Below are 23359 nucleotides of genomic sequence, written 5' to 3'. Positions count from 1 at the left end.
TGTGTGTGTGTGTGTGTGTGTGTGTGTGTGTTTCTTCGAGACGGTTTCTCTGTGTGGACTTCACTCTGTAGACCAGGCTGGCCTCGAACTCACAGAGATCCACCTGCCTCTGCCTCCTGAGTGCTAGGATTAAAGGCTTGCACCACCGCCACCACCCGGCAAAATCTTACTCTTTAGTTCAGGCTGGCCTGGAACTTGTGGCAATCCTCCTGCCTCAGCCTCTTTAGTGCTGCAGTTACATATGTGAGCCACTGAATGAGGCTCCCAAAAAGTGATTTTATTTTTTAGACAGTTTCACTATGCAGTTCTAGGTGACCTCAAACTCAGAGATCACTGCCTCCACCTCTCAAGTGCTGAGGTCAAATACTTGTGCCACCACGTCTGTGTTGCCTTGGCTGGCCTGAACTCACTGTGTAGACCAGGCTGGCCTCAAACTCCTAGCGATCTGCCTGACTCACCTGGGTTTTTTGTGAGTTTGTTTTTGAGGCTGTGTTTCATGATCTTAGACTGACCTCTAACTTGACTTGTAAAGGAGAGGATGACCACAAACTCCTGGGCCTCTGCCACTACCCCCAAGTGTTAGGATTACAGGCACACGCTGCTACACCTGGCTTTGGATGGTGCCGGACTCTGAACTCATAGCCTTTGAATATTCTGTCTGCTTTAGAGACGGGGTTGTGCTGTGTATCCCTGGCGGCTCGCAGCCTCCCAGTCTCCTTGCTTCAGCTTCCTGAGGGCTGGGATTGCAGGTAGTATACGCACACCCCAGAATCCTTTTCCCAAGATTTAATGTTTCTATTTTTGGAATTACTGTGTTCAGTGTTTCCCTAGGACATCATGTAAAACTATCAAACATTCATGCTTTTTCAACCTGCAGGTCGGTCGGTCCGTCTGTCTGTCTATCTTTCTGGTTGTCGTCGTCTTCCTCCTCCTCCTCCTCCTCTTCTTCGGAGGGTGGCATGTGTTGTGGCATACTTTTGGAGGTCAGAGGACAACTTAGTGGTAGTTGGTTCTCTTCGACCATGTCAGTTTCCGGGACTGAACTCGGGGTCAGGCTTGGTGACAATGCATTCACCCTCTGAGCCATATTGCTGGCACCTGGATTTCAGTTGTTGTTTGTTTTTATTTTTTACTACATTCATTTACTTTGTGTGGTTACATGTGCCACATCACAGGGGTGAAGGTCAGAATTTGCATAGGTTGACTCTTCTGCTCTGTGGGGTCCAGGGCTAGAACTCAGGGAGGCAGACTTGGCAGTAAGGGCGTTGACCCACTGAGCCAGTTTGCCAGTCCTAGATTTCACTTTTTGCCATAACTACACTTCTGATTTTGAACTCATTCTGTGTTTGAATTCATGCCCTGAGGTTCTGGGACTGAGGTGCCCTTAGGCCACATGGATTTCAGTGCTTTGTAGACAGAACAACACTAGTTGTATTAGCTTCCTGTGCTGTTTCTAAAGGCTTGGGACACCAGTAACACATGTTCATGAGTTTTCCTCTGAGGAGCCCTCTCTAGGGGTTGGGCATTATCCTCTGGGTGCAGTGCTTGGAGAGGCTCTGGGCTCAAGCCCAGCACAGAAAAGAGCCTTTTCTCTTGTGAAGTTTGATGAGGAATCAGTTCACCTTAGTATATAAAAAAGAATAAGCAAGGCCTAGTGGCACAGACCAGTAAACCAACCCAACTACTGGAGAGGCAAAGGCAGGAAGATCAGAAGTTGAAGGGTCGCTTCAGTTATAGAGGCAGTTCAAGGCCAGCTTGCACACTTTAGTGAGATACTGCCTCAAAAGAAGTGAAATGAGGCCGGGCGGTCGTGGCGCACGCCTTTAATCCCAGCACTCGGGAGGCAGAGCCAGGCTGATCTCTGTGAGTTCGAGGCCAGCCTGGGCTACCAAGTGAGTTCCAGGAAAGGCACAAAGCTACACAGAGAAACCCTGGGCGGGGGGGTGAAATGAGATTTGGAGATAATATAGCTCAGTAGTAGAGTCACTGACTGGCATGTGCCAAACCCTGGGTTCAATCCTCAACAACCACCACCACCACCACCCCAAAAAAGTTTCCCTCGGATTCCTAGATTTTTTTTTTTTTTTTTTGAACAGAGGAAGGCTGTTGGAACCGTCTGTGGTGTTGCACACCTTTAATTCCAGCGCTGCTGAGGCACAGGCAGGTGGATCTGAGTTGGAAGCCAGCCTGCTCTACATAGCAAGTTCAGGACAGCCAGGGCTATAAGAGAGACCCTGTCTCAAAAAAACAAATACAGCCGGGCGGTGGTGGCGCACGCCTTTAATCCCAGCACTCGGGAGGCAGAGGCAGGCGGATCTCTGTGAGTTCGAGGCCAGCCTGGTCTACAGAGCGAGATCCAGGAAAGGCGCAAAGCTACACAGAGAAACCCTGTCTCGAAAAACCAAAAAAAAAAAAATACAAATTTTTAAAAGCTGGGCCAGGTGTGGTGGCATATGCTTTTAATTCCAGCACTAGGGAAGCAGGAGCAGGTAAACCCTGAGTTCAAAGCCAGCCTGGTGTACATAGTAAGTTTCAAGCCAACCAGAGCTACAAGCTAGGCTGGGGGCTGGGAAAGGATTGCAGAGGATGGTCAATCCCAGGACCACATGGTAGAGAGAACTGATTCCTGGGTGCTACCCTCTGAGCTCCACGGGCCAGCTGTGGTACCAGCACACCCAAACATAACATATGCATGTAAAATGAAGTAATTTTAAAAGCTACCAAACTTTACATAAAAACTCTGAGATGACTCGTGGATAAAGGTTCCCGCCAGAGTCTGGTGACTGGAATTTAACCCTGAAGATCTGCATGGTGGAAGAAAAAGAACTCTTGAAGGTTGTCCTCTGACCCCTCAGGTGCATCATGGTGCACACAAAATAAGTAAAATGTAATTGAAAGACAAAACTGAGATTGGGCCAGCAAGATGGCTCTGTGGATAAAGGCATTTGCTGGCTAAACCTGGAGACATGAGTTTGAAACCCACGTAAAAGGGAGGAAATTGTGTCCACAAGTTGTCCTCTGACCGCCACACACACAATAAAATTAAGACACTCAGCTGCTTCAGTTGTATGTCATTACCCAGTGTTCTGGTCTCGGTCAACTTGGAGTTCCCAGTATGAGCAGATGATTCTGCTATTCATCCAGGAGGCATTTATTGAGCACCATCATGTGCCAGACAGCAGGCCAGTTGGGGGAGGGGCGGGTTGAATGAGTCACAGCTCTGTCTGAAAGGTGCAGAGATGGAGTGAGATAGAAAAGGACAAAGCAGCAAACAGAAAGAGAAAGTACTGTGTGGGGGCAGGGCTGGCAGGAGGTCAAGGTGCATGGCTGCTGGCCTCTTCAGTGGGAAGATTGATAGCTCTTACGCTTGTTTTGTTTGCTTAATTTAAAATCCATACATAGCCTTTTGTTAAGATTCTCAAGCCAAGCATGGTAGGCACACCTGTAATGCTAGGACTTGGGGGTGGAGGCAGGTGGCTCAAGGCCAGCCTGGGCTACCCTGTCCTCACCCCCCAAAATAATAATTAGACTCCCTTTTAAGGGTTCTGGACTGTTTCCTGGATGCATTTTCAGAAATCTGTTAGAGTTTTGTAGGGCTGAGGGCGTGTCAGCACAAATCAAGTGCCTGCTGGAGAAGACTGTGAACGTTCATGGAGGTGTGCTCAGATGGCGTGAGACAGATGTGTGGAAAGTGTCCAGTCAGTTTGCATTTGCTGAGCAAGAGGCAAGGGAGGGAGTGCATGTTGGCAAGGACAGGACTAGTAACTAGCCAGCCCTCCGTGCCCTGGGAGAGACCATAGCGAGCACAAAGGCTGGAGCAAGACAAACCTCCCCTGGAAGCCTGAAAAGCCGCTGCTGTAGTGGCAGCGGGGAGGCACAGTGGGGCAAATCCCAGTTGTAATGGGAGGAAATGATGGTGTTCGGTTCACCTTTAAAGGATCGTCCATGGAGAACAGACAGGGTCCCCGGCAGTCACCAGTGAGGTGATACGCACGGCAAGGAGACCGGACTGAGATGGAAGGAGCCAGATGATGGAGTTTGGGGAGGAGTGCAGCGGGTTCTCTTGGAGGTGTTCTAGGTGGTTGAGGCCTGTTGGCTTGCAAGTTGAAGGTCAGTTTATTGGGGCCTGTGGCTCATGGAGAAGCACTTGAGCAGTAGGTCCTATCAGGAGCTTAGGGAATGGATCCAGGAGCCAGATTGAGCTTAGAGGCAGGAGCTGAAGGAGAAAGCCAGCATCTTGAGGCAGGGGCATGGAACTGACCATAATATCTGGCCAAGGACTCATGTCCTGGTGCAACATGTCCTTATGTGAATGACCAGGTGGCAGGTTCAAATAGAGCCACAGATGAGACTCCTGCTTGGATGGCCTTTTAGGGTTGTGACTGCTGAGCTGTGGGGAGGGTATGGGTCAGGAGGGGCTTGTTTTGCTTTGGTATTTGGAAGACATACATTGTACTGAGGGAGGGGGTACCACACACAGCAAGGTGGCCATGTGCCAGGCATCATCCCCACAGAACTTTCTGGGCTCACTCCTTCTGTAGAGGTCAGAGTATTGTGACCCCTGCTGTACTGGGCCGAGGGAAAGTGCTCAGCTTACAGCAGGACTATTGTAAACAGACTGCACACACATGCACACTCACACACTCTTGACTGATCTCAGCTCCTGCATCTAATCTGCAGAAAGAGGATGCCTCAGGTCTCTTGATTCTCATTGGTGGAGCATGGGTGGCACTCTGATCTGCCCTTTTAAAGAGCAGTCCATGCGCTCTCAGTCCCTGGTTCTGCCTCTGGGGTGCCTGGTAGCTGCAGTGGAACACATTAGTGAAGTGCTTACCTGGCACATACAGCCGTCATATGCTCTGCACACTTGTCTTTTACTTTTGAGTCCTGTTTGGGGGGGGGGGTGTCCCTTTGTAGCCCAGGCAAGTGCCACCAAGCCTGTCTTCTCCTTTCTGGTACTGAGAGCGAAACCCAGGGTTTCACACAGGCTGTGGGACACTGTTCACTGAACTATGTCCTCAGTCCACTTTCTACTTTTGAAATATTTTGAGGGGGGTTCACTAAGTTAAGTTGCCCAGCCAGCCCTTGAACTTTCCAAGCCTTCAGCCTCAGCCTCTTGAGCGCATGGGTTGCAGGCCTGTGTTGCCATACCAGCTTTGGTTTTCATCTGGTGTGTATCTGAAGCTTGTCAAGTCCAAGAAGAGAGGTGGAAGTGTTGCCCCTTTGGTAACCTAGGAGTGACATCACGCATAAACGCTTGCCCACGTGCCTCCCCCCCCCCCCCCCCCACTGTGGTGCACAGTACCCACTGGCTCAGTCTAGCATTCCTCCTTACCACCTGCCAGGCCTGCGGGGAGTTGGTGGCAGGTGTCTGTCACTTCCTCTTCTCCTGGCAGACACCCATCCTGAGCCATGGCAGAAGCAGTCCGAAGCTGGGCCATGCCTGCTGGCTCATCTTGACACTGTCCAGAGACTTGGTTTACCTTTCCTGTGCTTCTCCTCAGAGCCACGTGCAGCTCCCCACATGTTACCCTTAAGAGGTGGCCCAGTCATTGGGGCTTCCATGCCGAAGGCTGTCACTTGAAAGCCTGTCAGCATCAGTGATTAGGAAGGCTGCTCAGCAGTAGATCCTCTTTCTCACTGTTTCTTCCTGTTGGCTACATTTGAATGTGGGTGTTCTCTCTGTACTGACACTCCATGGTCCTCCCTGCTGCCCGTGTTGTCTGGCATGGTGCAGACACAGGGTTGCCACACTGAGTGAGGGTGAGTACCATTGTGTTGATGGTTTTTGAGACCAAGTCTTGCTGTGTAGCCCTGGCTGACTGAAACTTGCTATATAGACCTGGCTGGCCTTAAACTCACAGAGAACCACCTGCCTCTGCCTCCGAGTGCTGTGACTAAAGGTGTGTGCCACCACACCCAACATGTTGTTTATGTAAAGGGATTCTGTTGTTTGAGACAGGGTCTTGAGTAGTCTAGGGTGGCCTTCAGCTCCCAGTATAGCTGAGGATATCTTTAGACTTCTGGTCCTTTTATACCAGCCTCCAGAGTACTCAGGGATGGCAGGCATCAGCCACTTCACTTGGCTGCATGAAGGTGAAGAGCCTAGACCGCTTTCCACTGCAGCCCACAAGTGGGTGAGTTTGGTACCGATTGAGTGCACATGGTGAGTGCAGGAGTTCAGTGCAACTTTAGAGAGACAAAATGAGCTGTCCCGTGGCCCTAACGCCTGATTTTAGCCAGCTGTTACTATTCCCCCAAAACTTTTCTTTTAGTCAAGATTTTATTGTGAATTAAAACTTGTTTAGCTGGGCGGTGGTGGCACACGCCTTTAATCCCAGCACTCTGGAGGAAAGCCAGGCAGATCTCTGTGAGTTCCACGCCAGCCTGGTCTACAGAGTGAGATCCAGGACAGGCACCAAAACTACACAGAGAAACCCTGCTCGAAACCCTCCCCCCCCCAAAAAAAAAAGTTTAGAAAATAAATGTGTTGTAACTGGGCATGATGGCACACGTTGTTAATCCCAGCAGAGGCAGGCAGATCTTTGTGAGTTCAATGCCAGCCTGGTCTACATAGTGAGTTCTAGGATGGTCAGGGCTACACAGAGCAACCCTGTCACCAAAAAAAAAAAGGTGGGGGGACAAATTGGAAAGTAACATGCTGGCCAGGAATAGTGGTGTAGTGTAGGCCTGTCATCCGGTTACTCTAGTGGCTGAGGCTGGAGGATCAGAAATTTAAAGTCGTCCTTGGCTATGTGTTGAGTTTGAGATCAGCCTGGGTTATAGGAGACTGTCTCAAAAGAAAAAGACTTGCTTGGATACTTCGGACTCAATGGTATGAGGTGAGGCAGAGAGGGACACCAAGGGCTGGTGGTGTACTTGTGGTATATGTTTGTGGGCATGGCTATGGAGGTCAGAGGACGCCTTGTGGGAGTCATTTCCCTCCTCCTACCACATGCCTTCCAGGGATAGGCTCAGATAGTCAGGCTTGGTGGCAAACACCTTTACATGCTGAGCCAGCTCGCTGGTCCCCCGCCTGACAGAAGAAAAGAGCAGATTACTGCGCTCAAGTGTCTTAGAACTGAGTTCCCAGAGAAGGTGAAGAGACACTTCCCTTCTGCTTGTAAGTTGATTCCTGCTGGTGTGTCTCTGGGATCTTTCTGTATCCTAATGACGTCTTAGGGAGTCTGTAGGTTGGTTTAGAGTCCCAAGCTGCCTCCTTCTGAGTTCGGGAGGAGCAGGAGTCAGCCTGTGACTCTCTTACCTTTGCTGTGATAGGGTTGAAACCCAGGGCCTCGTGCCCACTGGGCAGGTACTGAAGCCCCTTGGAGATTGGGGGGGGGGGGGAGTGGCTGTCTAGCAGTGTGACTGGAGATCTTTGGTCATTCGTCCCTGCTGTTGTCGACTTCGGTGACAACCCGGAGTGATGTGCAGTCATTTGCTTCACAGCCAAGTTTGTATCATTATTAAACATGTAAATTTAGGTCTGGGCCTGGGAGGAGGCTCCGTGGTTAAGAATATATACCGCTCTTGCAGAAGACATGAGTTTGGTCCAGTGCTGGATTTAGAGGCTCACAACCGCCTCTAACTCCACCTCCAGGGGATCTCTCTTCTGGCCTCTGTGGGCACCACACTCACAAGTACAGACACACTTATATGTGTGTTGTTCTTTTTTTTTTTTCCCCGAGACAGGGTTTCTCTGTGGAGCCCTGGCTGCCCTGGAGCTCAATCTGTGGACCAGGCTGGCCTTGAACTCAGAGATCCGTCTGCTTCTGCCTCCCAAGTGCTGGGATTAAAGGCGTGCACCACCACTACTCAGCTATATGTGTGATTTTTTTTTTTTAATTTATTTACTTACTATGTATGCAGTGTTCTGCCTGCACATATGTCTGCAGGCCAGAAGAGGGCGCCAGATCTCATTACAGATGGTTGTGAGCCACCATGTGGTTGCTGGGAATTGAACTCAAGACCTCTGGAAGAACAGCCAGTGCTCTTACCCGCTGAGCCATCTCTCTCCAGCCCCTGTATGTGATTTTTTTAAAAAGAGATTAAGGGCTATGAAGACAGCTCGGCACTTAAAGGCACCTACTGACAGACTGGGTTTGACCCCTGAGAACCAGCTCGTGCAGGCTGCCCTCTGACCTACATGTACATGAATCTAATAAAGAAATTCAGAGTAGCCAAATGTGGTGGTACATGCCTTTAATCCTAGCACTTGGGATCTCTGTGAGTTTGAGGCCAGCCTAGGCTACATATGAAGACCCTTTCTCTAATAATAGTAGTTGTAGATGTAACCAACCGTCTTATCAAATAAGAAACACAGAGCCGATTCAGAGAAGAAAGCCAAGAGGTCAGAGCTAAGAGCCTCACCCTTCCTGCTTCAGCGATCCTCTTCAGTCAAGAGAGCTCTCCGAAAGGGGCCTACTTCCTGTGTATATGTCTTTATATAGTCTAGCTGTTCTGCCTTCTCATTGGTTGTAAACCCAAACATGTGACTGCCTCGTCACTGCCTGAATGTACCGCCCTCCAGGTCCTTAAAGGCGTGTGCCACCGCCGCCACGCACTTGCTATGGCTCTAATAGCTCTGACCCCCAGGCACCTTTATTTATTAACATACAATTAAAATCACATTTCAGTACAAGTAAAATGCCACCACAAGTAGTAGTTAGATTTAACTCTGGAGGGGTGCAAGCACATGAGTATGCAGGCATGCACACCCGTGCACACGGTACAGGAGCCAGAGCAGGGACTAGTTAGTGTCTGCTTAACTGTTGTGAGACACAGTCTTGCAATCAGCAGCTCTCCTGACTCCACCCCAGTGGTGGGGTCATAGGCACATAGGCATGTTCACCCATGCCCTGATTTCTACGTGGGTGTTGGGGATTTGAACTCAGTCTTCATGCTTGCAGAACAAGTGCTCTTGCCAATGAGCTATCTCCCAATCCTCCCCCTCCTTTTTATTTAACTCTAAGCAAAATAATTGTGTTGTTTTCGTTTTGCCTCTAACGTCTAAATCTTTTAGCTTTTGTGTTTGCTGTAGGACATCACCAGCCAGACAGTGCAGCTGGCTCTCCCGAGTGGGACAAATGCTGGCATTTCCCAAGCCAGTGAGTCAAGTCTGCTTTTAGACTTTTGCTGCACCCCCCCCCCCAAGACCACATGTGCTATTATTTAGTGTTTTCAGTCAAATGGCTCTTTTGTTGCACACTTGTCCCTGGGGGTGGGTCAGGTGATACTGCCTTGTAAGACTGAGGACCCGGTTTTGAGCTTAAACACTCAAGTAGAAAGACAGACAGGCAGGCATGGTCTGTGATCTCAGTGTTTGGAGGTAGAGACAGGATCCCTGGGGTTCGCTGGCTAGCCATTGTAGTCTATTAGTGAGCATCAGGTCACTGAGAGATCCTGCCTAAAAAAAACCAAGGTGGGCAGCTCCTGAGGTACATGCATGTACATACACACGTGCACGATTATTCTTTTAGACAGGGTTTCTCTGTGTAGCCCTGGCTGTCCTGGAACTCACTCTGTAGACCAGGTTGACCTCAAACCCAGAGGACACCTGCCTCTGCCTCTTGAGTGCTGGAATTAAAGGTGTGTGCCACCATTCCCAGCTTCAAACACAATTTTTTTTTTGTTTTGTTTGGTTTTTCGAGACAGGGCTTCTCTGTGTAGCTTTGCGCCTTTTCCTGGAACTCACTTGGTAGCCCAGGCTGGCCTCGAACTCACAAAGATCCGCCTGGCTCTGCCTCCCATAGAGTGCTGGGATTAAAAGTGTGCGCCACCACCGCCCAGCTCAAACACAATTTTTTAAAAAGGAACTTGACTGTTACTGTTACTGTAAATGGGAGTTAGGATAATGTTATTTTTCCTAAATAAATTCTGTGTGCTGGAAATAGAAGCAGGCAAGTGCCTGCTAGGCACGGGCGCTGCGCCCCAGCAGTAAAGAAGTCACTCTTTTTGGTGGTGGTAGTGAGAATGGAACCCAGGGCCTTTCAGCTGCTAGGCCCTGTACTGCTTCCTAGCCCAATAAGTCACTCCTAGTAATTGTGGCCCTGGAGGATAAAGTACTCCATCCCTGCCCCATGAGCAAGGCTGCCCCAGATGCTCACACCACACCTCTGGGTGCTAGAGTTCACCTCTCTTTCTTCCACACCACAGGCCACTTGACAAAAATCCTGTCCGCTGGGACCTTTGCTCCTCGCCACATGGCCACTGGTCCTTTTCAGCTTCCCCTCATAGCACTTGGGGTCTGTCTGCGTTGGGAGAAGGACTCCGGTCACTCTTTTTTTTTTTTTTTTTTTTTTTTTTTGGTTTTTCGAGACAGGGTTTCTCTGTGCAGCTTTGCACCTTTCCTGGGACTCACTTGGTAGCCCAGGCTGGCCTCGAACTCACAGAGATCCGCCTGGCTCTGCCTCCCGAGTGCTGGGATTAAAGGCGTGCGCCACCACCGCCCGGCTCCGGTCACTCTTGAGAGCTCCAGTGGCCTTCGTGTTCCCTAGGGGCTGCACTCTCAGAACCCTTTCCTGCTGCCCTGGCTTCCCTGTTTCCTCTGCTCCTTGACCCTAAGAAATGTCAGACCTGGGGACTTTGGGCATGCTGTCCCTTCAGCCACCCTTCAGCTGAGACCCGTCACCCCCTATCTGTATACAGTTCCCTCATTATATCTGTTCCACACCTCCCTAGGGTGGTGGGCTCCAGGGACACAGACACTGCTCCCTGCCTATCTGTCTCCCAGCGCCCATGGCATGGCTGCCATGATGGGGCAGGTGAGCCAGTGCTGGCCTGTGCCCTACACATCAGGAAGCCCACACATCCCAGGAGCTCTTCCGGTCTCCTGGGATCCTGTCCTCACTGTGCTACAGAGTGAGTCCTGGAGTCTGGCAAGTGAGGCTCTGTGTTCAAAGAGAGCCTGTGGCTTGTGTAGGTCCTGAGGTTTTTTTTTCCGTCAGGGAAGGTTGCAGGGGAGTCTAGGAGTAAGCTGTCAGCTGCCACTGCTGACATTTGTACCCCCAAGCCTGAGCTCTGTGCAAGACACCTTGCTTGACCTGAGGTGGTTCAAACCTCAGGCCCAGCGTAGGTACTTAGTTAAACTTGGCATGTGAGTCAGAACCAGCTGCCTCTCGTAGCATTTTCCACAAATGAGGAGAGGAGCCATGACTTCTGGAATGGAAAAGCCTTGAGAGGAGCCTGCCCTTGGCACCTCTGCTGACAGCCATGTGTAGGGACAGCATTTCATGGGATACAATGCTTTTTCCTCTAAGGCTACCAGTCATCCCAGCCAGGAGCATCTCCAAAATGTGCCATACCAGGACCCGGTGAAAGGAAGTGCTGTGTCTCAGGCTGCAGTTTGCATTTGGCATTCCTTTTGGCCAGCTCTCACAGCCGAAGGAAGCAGCATCCAGACCGGGAGTTGGGGTGGGGTGTATGGCAGGGCTGGGGTGGCTGAGCGCCGGCTCCCCAGAGCTCAGTGTGTGCTGCAGGTGAGGCCGCTGTGGACACCTCATGCATGCTGCCCTTGTGTTCAGACAGCGACACTGAGCAGCCTGCTCTAGGCTTACAACTCCCCCTGGACTTGCTAGCATCTTGAATTTCTTTCCATTTGTTTTAGGAGTAAAAGTCCCTCGAAATTTCCGACTGTTGGAAGAGCTGGAAGAAGGCCAGAAAGGAGTAGGCGACGGCACAGTTAGCTGGGGTCTAGAGGACGACGAAGACATGACACTTACAAGATGGACAGGGATGATAATTGGGCCTCCAAGAGTAAGCACCACGCTATGGCTGTAACTGTCCTTGTCTTAAGTTCACTGTGCTCCTTGTAAATCAGTGGTAGCCTTGTTGGCAAACACTCACCAACGGTGTTTTCTGAAATGTGGCTGTTCTTTCTCTGGCCAGTTTCAGTTTATACATCTGAGCCCCTCTGGTGATGTCTCACCATCTTGGGTAAATGAATCCTGTATAGTCAGTAGTGTGAATTTCCATGACAGTGTAGACACTGGCCTGGAGCTTGCTGAGCTTCAAGCTGACATTTAGAACAAGCTCTGAGCACCTGGACTGCCAGCAACACTCCTAAGGCAGCAGCCACCACTGCCCAGCTGTGCTGTGCCTTTGTGTACTGCTCGTCACTGAGCACAGGGCCTGTTTTTGCCTGTCAGCTCTGCTGGGTTCAAAGGTATTTTAAAAAACCAGGGCCAGTGAGAGTTCTGGTTTGCGAGGTCCTGGCCAGTTGTGTTTGAGGGTACATGGTTAGCCCTCCAGAAGTGTATTTAGTGCACACAGGGTGTTGTCAGGTCCTCCTACGTGACCGCGTTCCAGGTCACAGGTGGGGAAGCTGATCCAGGAGTGAGGTCACCTGCCCAGTCACAGAGCTGGCACCTTCCAGCCTGGGTCTGTCTGTCAGGCCTTTGCTCCTCCCTGCCCACTTGAGAAGCTGAGTTTTCATTGGTCAGCACTGGGGTGGTAGATGTTTCCTACTTGATGCAGGAGAGAATTGGGAGAAGGAAAGGACCTAGAATGGGACACTCCTGCAGATGAGCCCTGGGAGGTGTGGCCTGAATGTGGCTAGACCTGTCTAGTGTGTTTGTGCCTAAGGGTGACAGCTTCCTTCCTTTTCAGCTTGAGCAAGGCAGTGCCTGTGCACTTTGGAGATAGGAGGACTCCAGCTGTGGGCACTGGGAACTGACACCTGCCTCAGGCTCAGGAGCTTTCGGATACTTGAAGTTCATCTTCGAGGGTTGTTGACGCTCCTGAGGAACGACCAGCCGTGGGCTTTACTGTGTCTTCCTGAGTCATTTTCGCAGTTCTGATGCTGGCCGGTACAGAGAGTTAGTTAGTGTGTGCGGTCTGGTTGTGCCCTTTCCCTTCTCCCTGAGAAGCAGCTTCCTGACTCTGGAGTATTGGGGATGCACAGCTAGATGGCCCTGCAGATCCTTCTTTGCTAAGAGGATCCAGCCTCTAGAGAGTCCTTCTCCCCAGAGTGCCCGCACGTGGCTCGGGGTCAGGCAGCTGCGGGGCTGTGAACCACTTTCCTGCTTCCCAGGCTCAGCAGCCTGAGAGCAGAGCATGTGCAGCTCTGAGCCGCTGCTGCACAGACAAATCTCAAACAACCTGTAAATGATCCTGACAGTACTCTGTTCTGCCTAAATGCAGGCTGGGTGTGGTGTCCAGCACACACCTGGGAACTAAAGGTGAGGCGTCAAAGCTGCAAGCTTGGGGCAGTTTGGGCTACATACCAAGACCCTGTCTCTAACAAACAAAGCCTGCTTGGATTGTCCTGAACTTGAGTTTACCCTTTCCTGAAGGGGTAGAGAGCTGAAAGAGCTGCTAAAGCACTGGGGACTTTGCACAAGCTAATGTGTGCACTTGCAATGCAGCCGGTATTACAAAGCTACCTTAGGACCTCACAGAGTCTTGCTTGGCAAACCATGCGGCATGCCGCTGAGCCACACCCCAGACATGCCTGCACATCTTTTGATTAAGACAAGGTCTTGAGCCGGGTGGTGGCTCAGACCTATAATCTCAACTCTTGGAAGGTTGAGGCAGGAGGATCACTATTAGTTGTAGGCTAGCCTGGGCTACATATCCAGACCCCATTTCAAAAATAGAGCAGGATCTTGCTTTGCAGACGAGGCTGGCCTGAAACTTGGCATTTACCTGCCCCAGTCTCCCAAATGCTGGGACCTAGAGCTTTGCACAAGGCAGGCAGGTCTCTACCACTGGGCTGTATCTATTGGGCTTTCTTATTTTAATTATGCGTGTTTGGTGTAGGTATGTGCATGTATCTGCAGATGTCTAAGGAAGCAAGAGGTATTGGATTCCCCTGGAGCTGAACTTACAGGAGGCCGTGATCTGCCAGTCGGGGTGCTGGGAACCAAGTGGGTCCTCTACAAGAACAGTGTGGGCTCTTAACAGCTAAGCCATCTCTCTGGCCCCCTATCCTTGGTTTTAAGATACAGTTTGATAATGTAGTACAGGCTGGCCTCAGACTCAAGAGTCTATTGCTCTGCTTCTGGTATACTGAGAGTACGTGGATGTCCCCGTGCTTGTTTTAGAGTGTGCTCGTGACGTGTGTAATTGCAAGTTTTTATCATTGGACTTTTCTCAGCGCTCTGATGCAATACCTGGCAAAAGGAGCCTGCTGGTCACACTGCATCCACGGTCAGGAAGAGAGCGTGGCTAGCTGGTGCTCAGCAAGCATCCTCTTCCTATGGTCTGGGGCCCCAGTCTGTGGTGATGTCCAACACACACACACACACACACACACACACACACACACACACACGAGTGAGTGAGTAAGTGAGTGAATAAATGAATGAATGAATGGCATCCAGTTAACAGGGCCACCCCAGAATCTGTGGCTTCACATGGTATCATTTTCATCATTCTAAAGAACTGTTGGGAACTGCTCCAGCTCATAGGCTTCCCTTCCCCCAGCTCCTCATTCCTATGTAACCCTGCCATTTTAGCTGTGTGTTCTCGGCCCCCTCTCTCTTGCCCCCCTCTCTTGGTCGTCTCTTCTCTTCCTCTCTCGCTCTCCTGGTCTCTCTCCCTTCTCACTGCCCAGCGCACTCTACAGGCCGTGTTGAGTGTACACTTTCTCTCCCTCCTCTGCACACTCCTGATCCCTCTACAATAAAAACCTTCCCCTCAACCATAAAAAAAGGACTGTTAGCGGTGACTTCTTCCCCTCCCACTCCGAGCTGCAGGCATGTGACGCTGCTGATTCCAAGGCATCTGTTTCTGGCAAAGCCCTATAGCATGTGGTGATATATTGTGTACCCTATAAATTTTGCCTGAAGATCAGAGAACAGGACAAGCCACTAGAGTAAACATAGAGGCCAGGCAGTGGTGGTGCACACCTTTAATCCTAGCACTCGAGAGGCGGAGATCCAATTTGGATCTCTATGAGTTCAAGGCTACCCTGGACTATGTGAGATTGACTCAGTCTAGGAGAGAAACAGAGCCAGGCAGTGGTGGCACACACCTTTAATCCCAGGACTTGGGAAGCACACACGCCATTAATCCCACCTAGGCGGAGAAAGATATATAAGGTGTGAGGAGACAGGAACTGAAGCTTTTTTAGGCTGAGGAGTCCTAGAGGTAAGACGTGGCAGTGGCTTGTGTTTATTAAAGACCGTGTAGGAACTCATGATAGGGTGGCACCTGCGGGGAGCGCCATCCTGGGTGTGCCTGTGTGCTTTACCCACCCGTGGTCGTAGCGTTGGGGCGGGCACTGACGGCAGTGGTGGAAGTGTGTGTGGAGCACTGTTTGCACTTCGGGGGGGGGGGGGGGGGGGGGGGGTGCCTAGAACTGGCATTGCCAGAGGAGGCGGCTGCTGTCCAGCCTGTCCCGCTGTTACTGACTCTCCTTCCTTGTCTCCTGTGGTTTGGGTTTTAGTTTTGGTTTTTTATGTTTTATTCGAGACAGGGTTTCTCTGTGTAGCCCTGATTGTCCTGGAACTCACTCTGTAGACCAGGCTAGCCTCAAACTCAGAGATCTGACTGCGTCTGCCTTCCAAGTGCCAGAAGTACACCAGGCATGCACACCATCACTGCCTGGCTGGGATGTATTGCTTTTTTTGTTTTTGTTTTGCTTTGGGGACAGGGTTTCTCTGTTTAACAGCCTTGGCTGGCCTTGATCTCAAGGATCCGCCTGCCTGCTCCTCCCGGTGCTGGGACTAAAAGGTGTGTGCTACTACTACCCAGCCTGTTCTCCTTTTTATTTATTTATTTTTTTAAGCTTTATGTATTTATTTTAATGTGTGGGTGCTCTGCCTTCATGTATGCCTGCATGCCAGAAGAGGGCATCAGATCCCATGATAGATGGTTGTGAGCTGCCCTGTGGTTGCTGGGAATTGAACTTCGGACCTCTGGAAGAGCAGCCAGTGGTTGTAACCACTGAGCCATCTCTCCACCCTGTTCTCCTTCATTGTTTTGCTTTAGGAGACACTTAGAGTCTCTGCAGCCCAACTGACCTGGAATTTAGAGCAGTCCTTCTGCCTCAACCTCCCAGAAGCTGAGGGGGCATGGTCATAAGCCACCACACCTGGCATCCCTGTGGTTCTGATTAACTTGGTTTTCTGATGTTAAAAACAAAGCCATAAAAGCAACTGTTTCTAGGTTCCTGGTGTGACTGATCTGCTCTATGCTCATAAGGAATGTGCTCTGGAACTACGAACCAACTTGGTGTTTTTGAGTTGGGGTCTTATATATAGGCTGGTCTAGAGCTCCTCCTCAGTGTTGGCGTTATGGGTATGTACCATCACACCTTGCTCTGACATAATTGCTTTTTTTTTTTTTTTTTTTTTTTAAGATAGGGTCTCAGCTGGGTGCTGGTGGCCCACACCTTTAATCCCAGCACTCAGGAGGCAGAGGCAGGTGGATCTGTGAGTTCGAGGCCAGCCTGGTCTATAGTACAAGTTCTAGGACAGCCAGAGCTACACAGGGAAACTATCTCAAAAAACCTAAGATAGGATCTCAGATCTCAGTCACTGCTAGCCTGGAACTTACTGTGTCAGCTCAGACTGACAGAGATGTGCCTGCCTCTGCCTTCTGAGTGCTGAGATCCAAAGTGTTTACAATCAACCTTTTTTTTTTTTTTACATTTAGTTATTCATGGGGCTGGAGAGAAGGTCTCAGCAGCTAGAGTGCTTGCTGCTATGGAGGACCAGCACTCCATCCTGGCTTCCATGCTGCTTCAGGCTCCTGCAGTTTCACCTCAGGCCTCTCTGGTCTCTGAACACTGCACGCATGTGCACAAATTTATGTATACACATAATGAAGTTTGTTTACCTATATATGTGTACACACCTGCATGCGTGCATTACAGTGTGCATGTGGAGGTCAGAGGCCCCTCTGAAGCGTCTTCCTACTCTGGGTCCCAGGGATTGGGGTCAGATGTCAGGTGTCTTTACCTGCTGGATCAGCTCACTGGCCCTTGGCAGAGTATCTTAATAGAACCCGTGAGGGACTCAGCTCTTTGCTTATTTATTTTAGTACTGGGGACTGACTGATGTTAGGGCCCCCTGCATGCCAGGGAGGTGCTGTTTAGCTGAGCTACAGCCCAGCCTCTTACTTGATTTTGAGACAGTACCTCAGTCACAGGCCTGGACCACCCAGCCCAGATTGCCCATTTATTTTTGCTAGTTTTTGGGGTTTTTTTATTTGTATTTTTTTAAGGCATGGTTTCACTGTAGTTCACAACAATCCCCCTGCCTCTGCCTCCTGAGTGCTGAGGTTAAAAGCAGGAGTCCAACTTTGTAAATGTAAAGGTGTACGATGTGTGACCTGAAGTTCTGCTAAGAATTCACTGTGGATTTGGTAGGTTGTTTTTTCCTCCTCTGGTTTTTTTTTCCCCCAACATATTGCTCAAAAGCTGTATATAAAATCATTTTATGCCACATAGTAAAAGGAACACACTGTGCAATCCAGCACTCGGTGTTGGTGCAGAAGAGTCAAGTTCGAGGCCAGCCTGGCTACAGTGAGACAGACCCTGCCTCAACCTCCCAAGTGTGGGGTGACTGGTATAAGCCACTGTATCCAACCCTCTAAAACCCTTTTTGGTTTTCTTTTGGGGCTGTCTCACTATGTAGCCCAGGCTGGTCTTCATCGTGCCTGCTGTTCCTGCCTTCCAAATGGTAGAGTCACAAGCAGGTACCACCACACCTTCCTAGGTGCCGTGTTAAGAATCCCCGTTGCACAGATGTAGGTATCTCTGCAGAGGAAACCCCATTGCCGCGTTAATGAAGCACACAGTTGTGTTGGTTTGGGGTTTTCTGCTGTGGTGGGGATGGAACCCAACACCCTGTACAAGTAAGCAAGCCACATACCAGCTGCTGGCTTTTGGAGAGGGCCAGCCTTTTATGTGTGTAGGTGCTTGGCCTGCATGTCTGTTTATGGACTCTAGATGTCTGGTGTCCACCGAACGGCCATGTGGGGGCTGGAACTGAGCTGCAGTCTTCTGCTGTGGCCTGCTCTGAGGTTCCCCTCCCCCTTCATTTACTGTGGGTCTTTTTCTGTTTGTGTGTTTTTGAGGCAGGGCCTCACTCTGTAGCTCTTACCTGGCTGGAACTTTGTACTTTGGCGGTCTTGTCTTGGCTTCTCCTGGATGCCCCTGGGGGTTATGGGTCTTGATGGAGCCTGTGCTGAGAGCTGAGGGGGGCTAACCCTGCAGGCTTGGGGACCTCAGCAATGTGAACCGTGAGCTCTGAGGGCACTCCTCCACCCAGACCCTGCAGCTAGGTTTTGGTTGACCATGCTGGATAGGTGATGAATGGCAGTGCTCCCGAGGGAGGGAGGGAGGGAGGGAGGGAGGGAGGGAGGGAGGGAGGGAGGGGAAAGGTGGGAAGACCACGTTTGAATACTGGCTTAGTCAGCTTATCAGGAGAATGGTTTGCATAGGTGCATGATGAGTAGTGACCTGAAGAACCTGGCTTCTTAAACATGTGTCCAGTGGTTTTAAAAAGACCCGGAGACCAGTAGATGCCACTGTTTGCCAGGAACAACTGTTGTGCATGCAAGACTCCAGGATGGGGCACTGCTGCCTGAGAAGGGCTGGGGAAAGAAGGGGGGCCCTGGTCCAGGGCACAGCTCCCGTGGGAGAGGTCGTGGCGGTGATCTTTGACGGTCACAGAGTAGGGCTGCATGCTGTTTGAGCCAGGTCTTAGAGCTGTGTGGTGGTTCCAGTCGGAGTGAATGTCCGTGCAGGATGGGGCCTGGCCCCAGCCACGCTTTACTGCTGAACATTACAGGCAGTGGTGCTGGTGTGGAGTTGGCCTGGCCTGTGTTCTCATGAAGGCGTGCCTGGCTTTTTAACTAGGTGAGTAGAGACCAGCAGACACCGGTGTACTCTTTCCCCTCCTTCCGCCTTGACAGGCTGGCATGACCAGCCCCTCTGCCCACAGCCCTCCACCCTACAGTTGGCATTTTTGTTTATTTGAGATAGGGACACACATAGTCCAGATTGGCCTCAAAATCACCGTGTAGTTACACAGAACCTTGAACTCTCGGGACTCCAGGTGTGCACCACCACACCCAGCCACGTTGGCATTTCAGGTTGATGTTGTCACTGGTGGGCTTGTGTCAGCTGTATGGCTGCCTTCACTCGATGCTGGTCGCTTCTCGGGTTACCATGACTACAAAAGAGACAGAGGGTTGGCCTTGGTGACGCTTACACCCGAGCAGCGCGAGCTGTCCTTTGTTCTGTCCTTTGCTCACTTCTCGGAGGCCAGTGCAGGGCCTTGTGCTCTCCCCCTGTCCACACAGGCACACCATCACGCTGTAGTCCGAAGGCAACAGTGTCTCAAGTTGTACTTCTAGCTCTTTGTAACTGACATCTCTGTACCCTTTTTTCCAGACAATTTATGAAAACCGAATATACAGCCTTAAAATAGAATGTGGGCCTAAATACCCAGAAGCACCCCCATCAGTAAGATTTGTAACAAAAGTCAACATGAGCGGCGTGAGCAGTTCAAACGGAGTGGTAAGTCCGTCCTGCCCCGGCTGCCCTGCTGAATTCGGGGGCGGGGCCCGTGCTCTGCTGCCTTATCCTCTGCAGGCTATCACAGTGTGTCTGCCACGCAGGGCAGGGCTGCCTCCATTGTGTCTTGTCAGTCCTCTGAGCTCACTCCCAGAGCCCTAGACTGTCACTGAGATAAGAGTGCTCAGTGCTCGTGACACCATGAGATGGAAATGCAGAAACTGAGGCAGAGGCATGACCTTTCCCACATCTTTACATGGACCCTGACCACTGCTGTGTGATAGTTTAATATTTGCTGCTTGCTTATTTATTTTATGAGCGTTGGTGTTTTGCCTGCATGTATGTCCTTGTGAGGGTGTTGGGTCCGCTGAAACTGAGGGTACAGACAGCTATGAGCTGCCATGTGGGTGTAGGGGAATTGGACTCGGGTCTTCTGGAAGAGCAGCCAGCGCTGTTAACCACTGAGCCATCTCTCTAGCCCATTTCCTTATTTTTTTGAGAGGATCCTGTTCTATAGCCCAGGCTGGCCTCGAACTCACAGAGATCCACCTGGCTCTGCCTCCCGAGTGCTGGGATTAAAGGCGTGCGCCGCCACCGCCTGGCAGAACCTGACTTTGTAAGTGCATTTTGACAACAGAATTTCTAACCAGAGCGTTCCCAGGTCTCAGACTGATGCCCAGGACACTGAGGCCCTTCAGAGTGGAGCTCACCATGCCAGAGAGGTTCAGCTGCTCGGCTCACTGGTGGTCCCAAGCACTGTGGCAGGGGCTGTTCCTCCTGCATTACCGTTTCCTCTTCCTTGGTGGGACTCCAGGCCTTGTCCTGAGAAGGCGGTGCTGCAGCACTATTGCAGACGAAAGCCCGGGCGGGGCCTTCCTTCCACAGGCTAGGGAGATGTGCCACGGAGCCACGCTCCAGCCGTAAATGCTGAGTCAGTATGTTGCTTGTCCGAGGCTTGGGGGCACCGTGCGCAGCCTCTGTCCTTGAAGTCTTCAGAAGATGGGCCAGAGAACTAGAAATGACCTGTCAAAAGTGTGTTACTGCATTAGAGCCACCCACCCCTTGGTGACCCGAGAGACCTGGGTGCCACTCCCACCTCTATCAGCCCCACCCTGGTGTGTAGTGGAGAAAGGACAGGGCGTGGGTGCCCAGGTGCTGGTCCGTCAGGGTGGCCCGAGTGTGGCCAGGTTAAATCTCCCCATGTGCCACAAGCTCTTTGGTTCTTCCATGCTGGGTGGGACCCAGAAAAGGAGGCAGACTGGCTGCAGGGCAGGGAGGGCAGCTTGGCACGGCCTCTGTGTTGATGCAGCCGTGTGGGCTCAGCATAGCCACCTTGGGGAGGCTTTGCACGGAGTCGGGTGATCTGGTGTTTGCTTCTTTGCAGGTGGATCCGCGGGCCACGGCAGTGCTGGCCAAGTGGCAGAATTCCCACAGCATCAGAGTCATCCTCCAGGAGCTACGACGTTTGATGATGTCAAAAGAGAACATGAAGCTGCCACAGCCGCCAGAGGGACAGTGTTACAGCAACTAGTCACCGAGCCCCGGCCTCCCCCCCAGTCCAACCTAAGTCTTCATTTCCCACAGTAGTGAATTTTCTAGATTCATCTTGTAGACCTCAAAGGACTGGAGAGAGAGCTCCACTGAGACGCCATCCTGGAACACTGCTCTGATACTAATTTCTTGTCCATTTGAAATACATAGGCTGTGCTGTGTAACATCCTCTGCTGAGTGTAACCGCTGGCTGCCTAGTTGAACTTCTGGGAGCAAGAAGGTGTGTTGAAATCGGTTTCCTTTGGGAGCGGTGGGCACAGCTAACGCAACTGTGAACAGACACGTCACACAATCACCTGCTGCTGACACATGGCCTGGGTCTGCCTCTGCCCACCCCGCCCTCCTGCCACAGCTGTGTGGTGGCCCTTAGACTAGATGGGAAGAAGGCTTCAGGTAGCAGCTGTGGGACTACTGCTGGGCTTGGGGGTGCTTTGGCCGCACCCCTGCTTTCTTAAGTCTTAAGTGATGCCCCATCCAAGCCATCGTCCCCCCACTCCTCCACTCCCACCCTTGGCCAAAGCTTAGATTGTAACCCTCCCCTCCCTCAGAAATTGGCCGTGGGTGAGGATTCAGGGCTTCCCGTCTCCCCACCTTTATCAAGGGGTGCTGCTCTCCCCTCCTCCTCAACTCCCTTGTTGCCTGTCACCACCCAACACTTGCTGTGGCCAGAAGCCATCAGATGAGGTGGGAAGAGCCTGGCCTCCTCACTTAGCTCTGGACCACACGTTCACTTGCTACCAGCCTGGGAAGGGGGTGCCGGGTCCTCAGCCCTGCTGCCACCATCAGCCGATGCACTTTGAGCTCAGGTCTCGAGGTGAACAGAGCAGTCACGGGGCCACAAACCTGCCAGCGCTCAGGGGCCTTGGTGGTGCCGCCTAGAGAAAGGCCATGTGGAGAGTCCGAGTGCACAGGGTTCTGAGTCGGTTCCTTTTCTCATGATCGCTTTGCTTTTACACACTGAAGAGGTTTGGACGGGGCTCCCTGGCCACCATCAGGTCTATGTGGAGCCTGACAGCTGAACAGAGCCCCTCACCCTGCGGACTCAGGTTTCAGTGTTGCTGCTCCTCAGACCCTCGCCAGGACCTGAAGGAGCTCTGTGTCACGAGGTTTTAGATCGGTGGGCCTGGCCTCCTGGCTCGTCGCCATGTTCCCCACTCTGTTCAGGACCACTAAATGTTGAAATGTGGATGCATACCGAAATAAAGGCAATTCGTTGTGTTGCAAGGGTTATTTTGGGTTTGGGTTTTTTTTGGGGGGGGGGGGTAAACATATGTGAATTCACCTGTTGAAGCGGCAACTATCAGATCTGAAAAGTGGCTGGTGTGGCCATTGTTCTTTCTGGGGCAAACTGTAGCTGTCCGGGCGAGGCATCCTGTAAGTCAAGTTTAACAGTGTTCCATAAGCAGCGTGTTGTCAGTCATTGCCTGATTTTACTGTAATAAACAAGTGTGCATTGATACAGAGCAGGCTGTGCCCTTTTTCCGCCAGGCTTATTCAGCAAGAGGGTCAAATGCTTTTAGATGTTCTGGGAACTGCATGATGCCTGAAGCGGGCTTGACCCTCCTGCGAGAACACTCGGGGTGTTACAGCTAAGTCCAGGCTCTCCATCACTGTGAAGTGTGGTGTTAGCTTGCTGATACCCATCGGGGGCATCTGTGGGTGAGGTTTGCCCTTCATTCGAGAGAGTGGTCAGAAGCAAGCAGTAGCCTGTTTGTCCTGTCTCAAAAGATGTGGGGTTTTTGTTTTAAGACACCGTCTCTATTATGTAGCCCTGGCTGTCCTGGAACTTGCTTTGTAGATCAGCCTAGCCTCAAACTCTCAGAGATCTGCCTGTCTCTGCCTCTCAAGTGCTAGGATTAAAGGTGTGTACTCCACTACCAGCCAAAAAAATCAGTTTTTAAAGGTTTTTATTTGGGAGGTGGAGGCAGCAAGGTCAGGACTTCGACCTATAAAGACCCTGAGAAAAAAAATAGCTGGGCATGGTTGTGCACACCTGTGATCCTCGTCTTTAGGGATGGAGGCAGGAGGATCAGGAGTTCAAGGCCCCAGCTATTTATCCATTGGTGAACCCAACGTGCCTCTCAGTGGGCTTAAGTAGCTTTGGAATCCTCTAGCTCCTTGTTCATTGGGGAGAGCCTGTGCTGGCTGGACATTCATGCCAAAAGTAAAAATACTGCTGTGTTGTCATAGCTGTGAGGTTGCAAACAATCCTGATCTGAAAATTGGCAGCTTATCCACAGCTGTCACCATGCGAGGAGTAGGGACATATTAGCTGCCTTGTCCCAGGAGTTGAGCTCCCGTAGACCTGCTGCAAGTTCAAAGACAGGCCTGTACAGCAGG

The 23359-nt window shown here is 51.2% G+C and overlaps 1 protein-coding gene across 1 annotated transcript in view; it reads left to right on the top strand.

Annotated features, from left to right (window-relative positions):
- Ube2v1 (ubiquitin conjugating enzyme E2 V1) overlaps positions 1-22249 on the top strand; it is a 28445-nt gene extending 6196 nt beyond the window's left edge. The window contains exons 2-4 of the mRNA XM_052722761.1: positions 11606-11754; positions 19346-19471; positions 20853-22249. Of these exons, the coding sequence (XP_052578721.1) occupies positions 11606-11754; positions 19346-19471; positions 20853-20999 (422 nt within the window). The 3' untranslated portion in view covers positions 21000-22249. The remainder of the gene's footprint in view (positions 1-11605; positions 11755-19345; positions 19472-20852) is intronic.
- Positions 22250-23359: the final 1110 nt, after the last annotated feature.

Source organism: Peromyscus californicus, unplaced genomic scaffold, assembly GCF_007827085.1.
Source record: "Peromyscus californicus insignis strain IS unplaced genomic scaffold, ASM782708v3 Scaffold_7__1_contigs__length_154581171, whole genome shotgun sequence".
NCBI lineage: Eukaryota > Metazoa > Chordata > Mammalia > Rodentia > Cricetidae > Peromyscus > Peromyscus californicus.
Note: the sequence above shows the minus strand (reverse complement) of the source record. Positions and strands in the feature narration are given on the sequence as shown.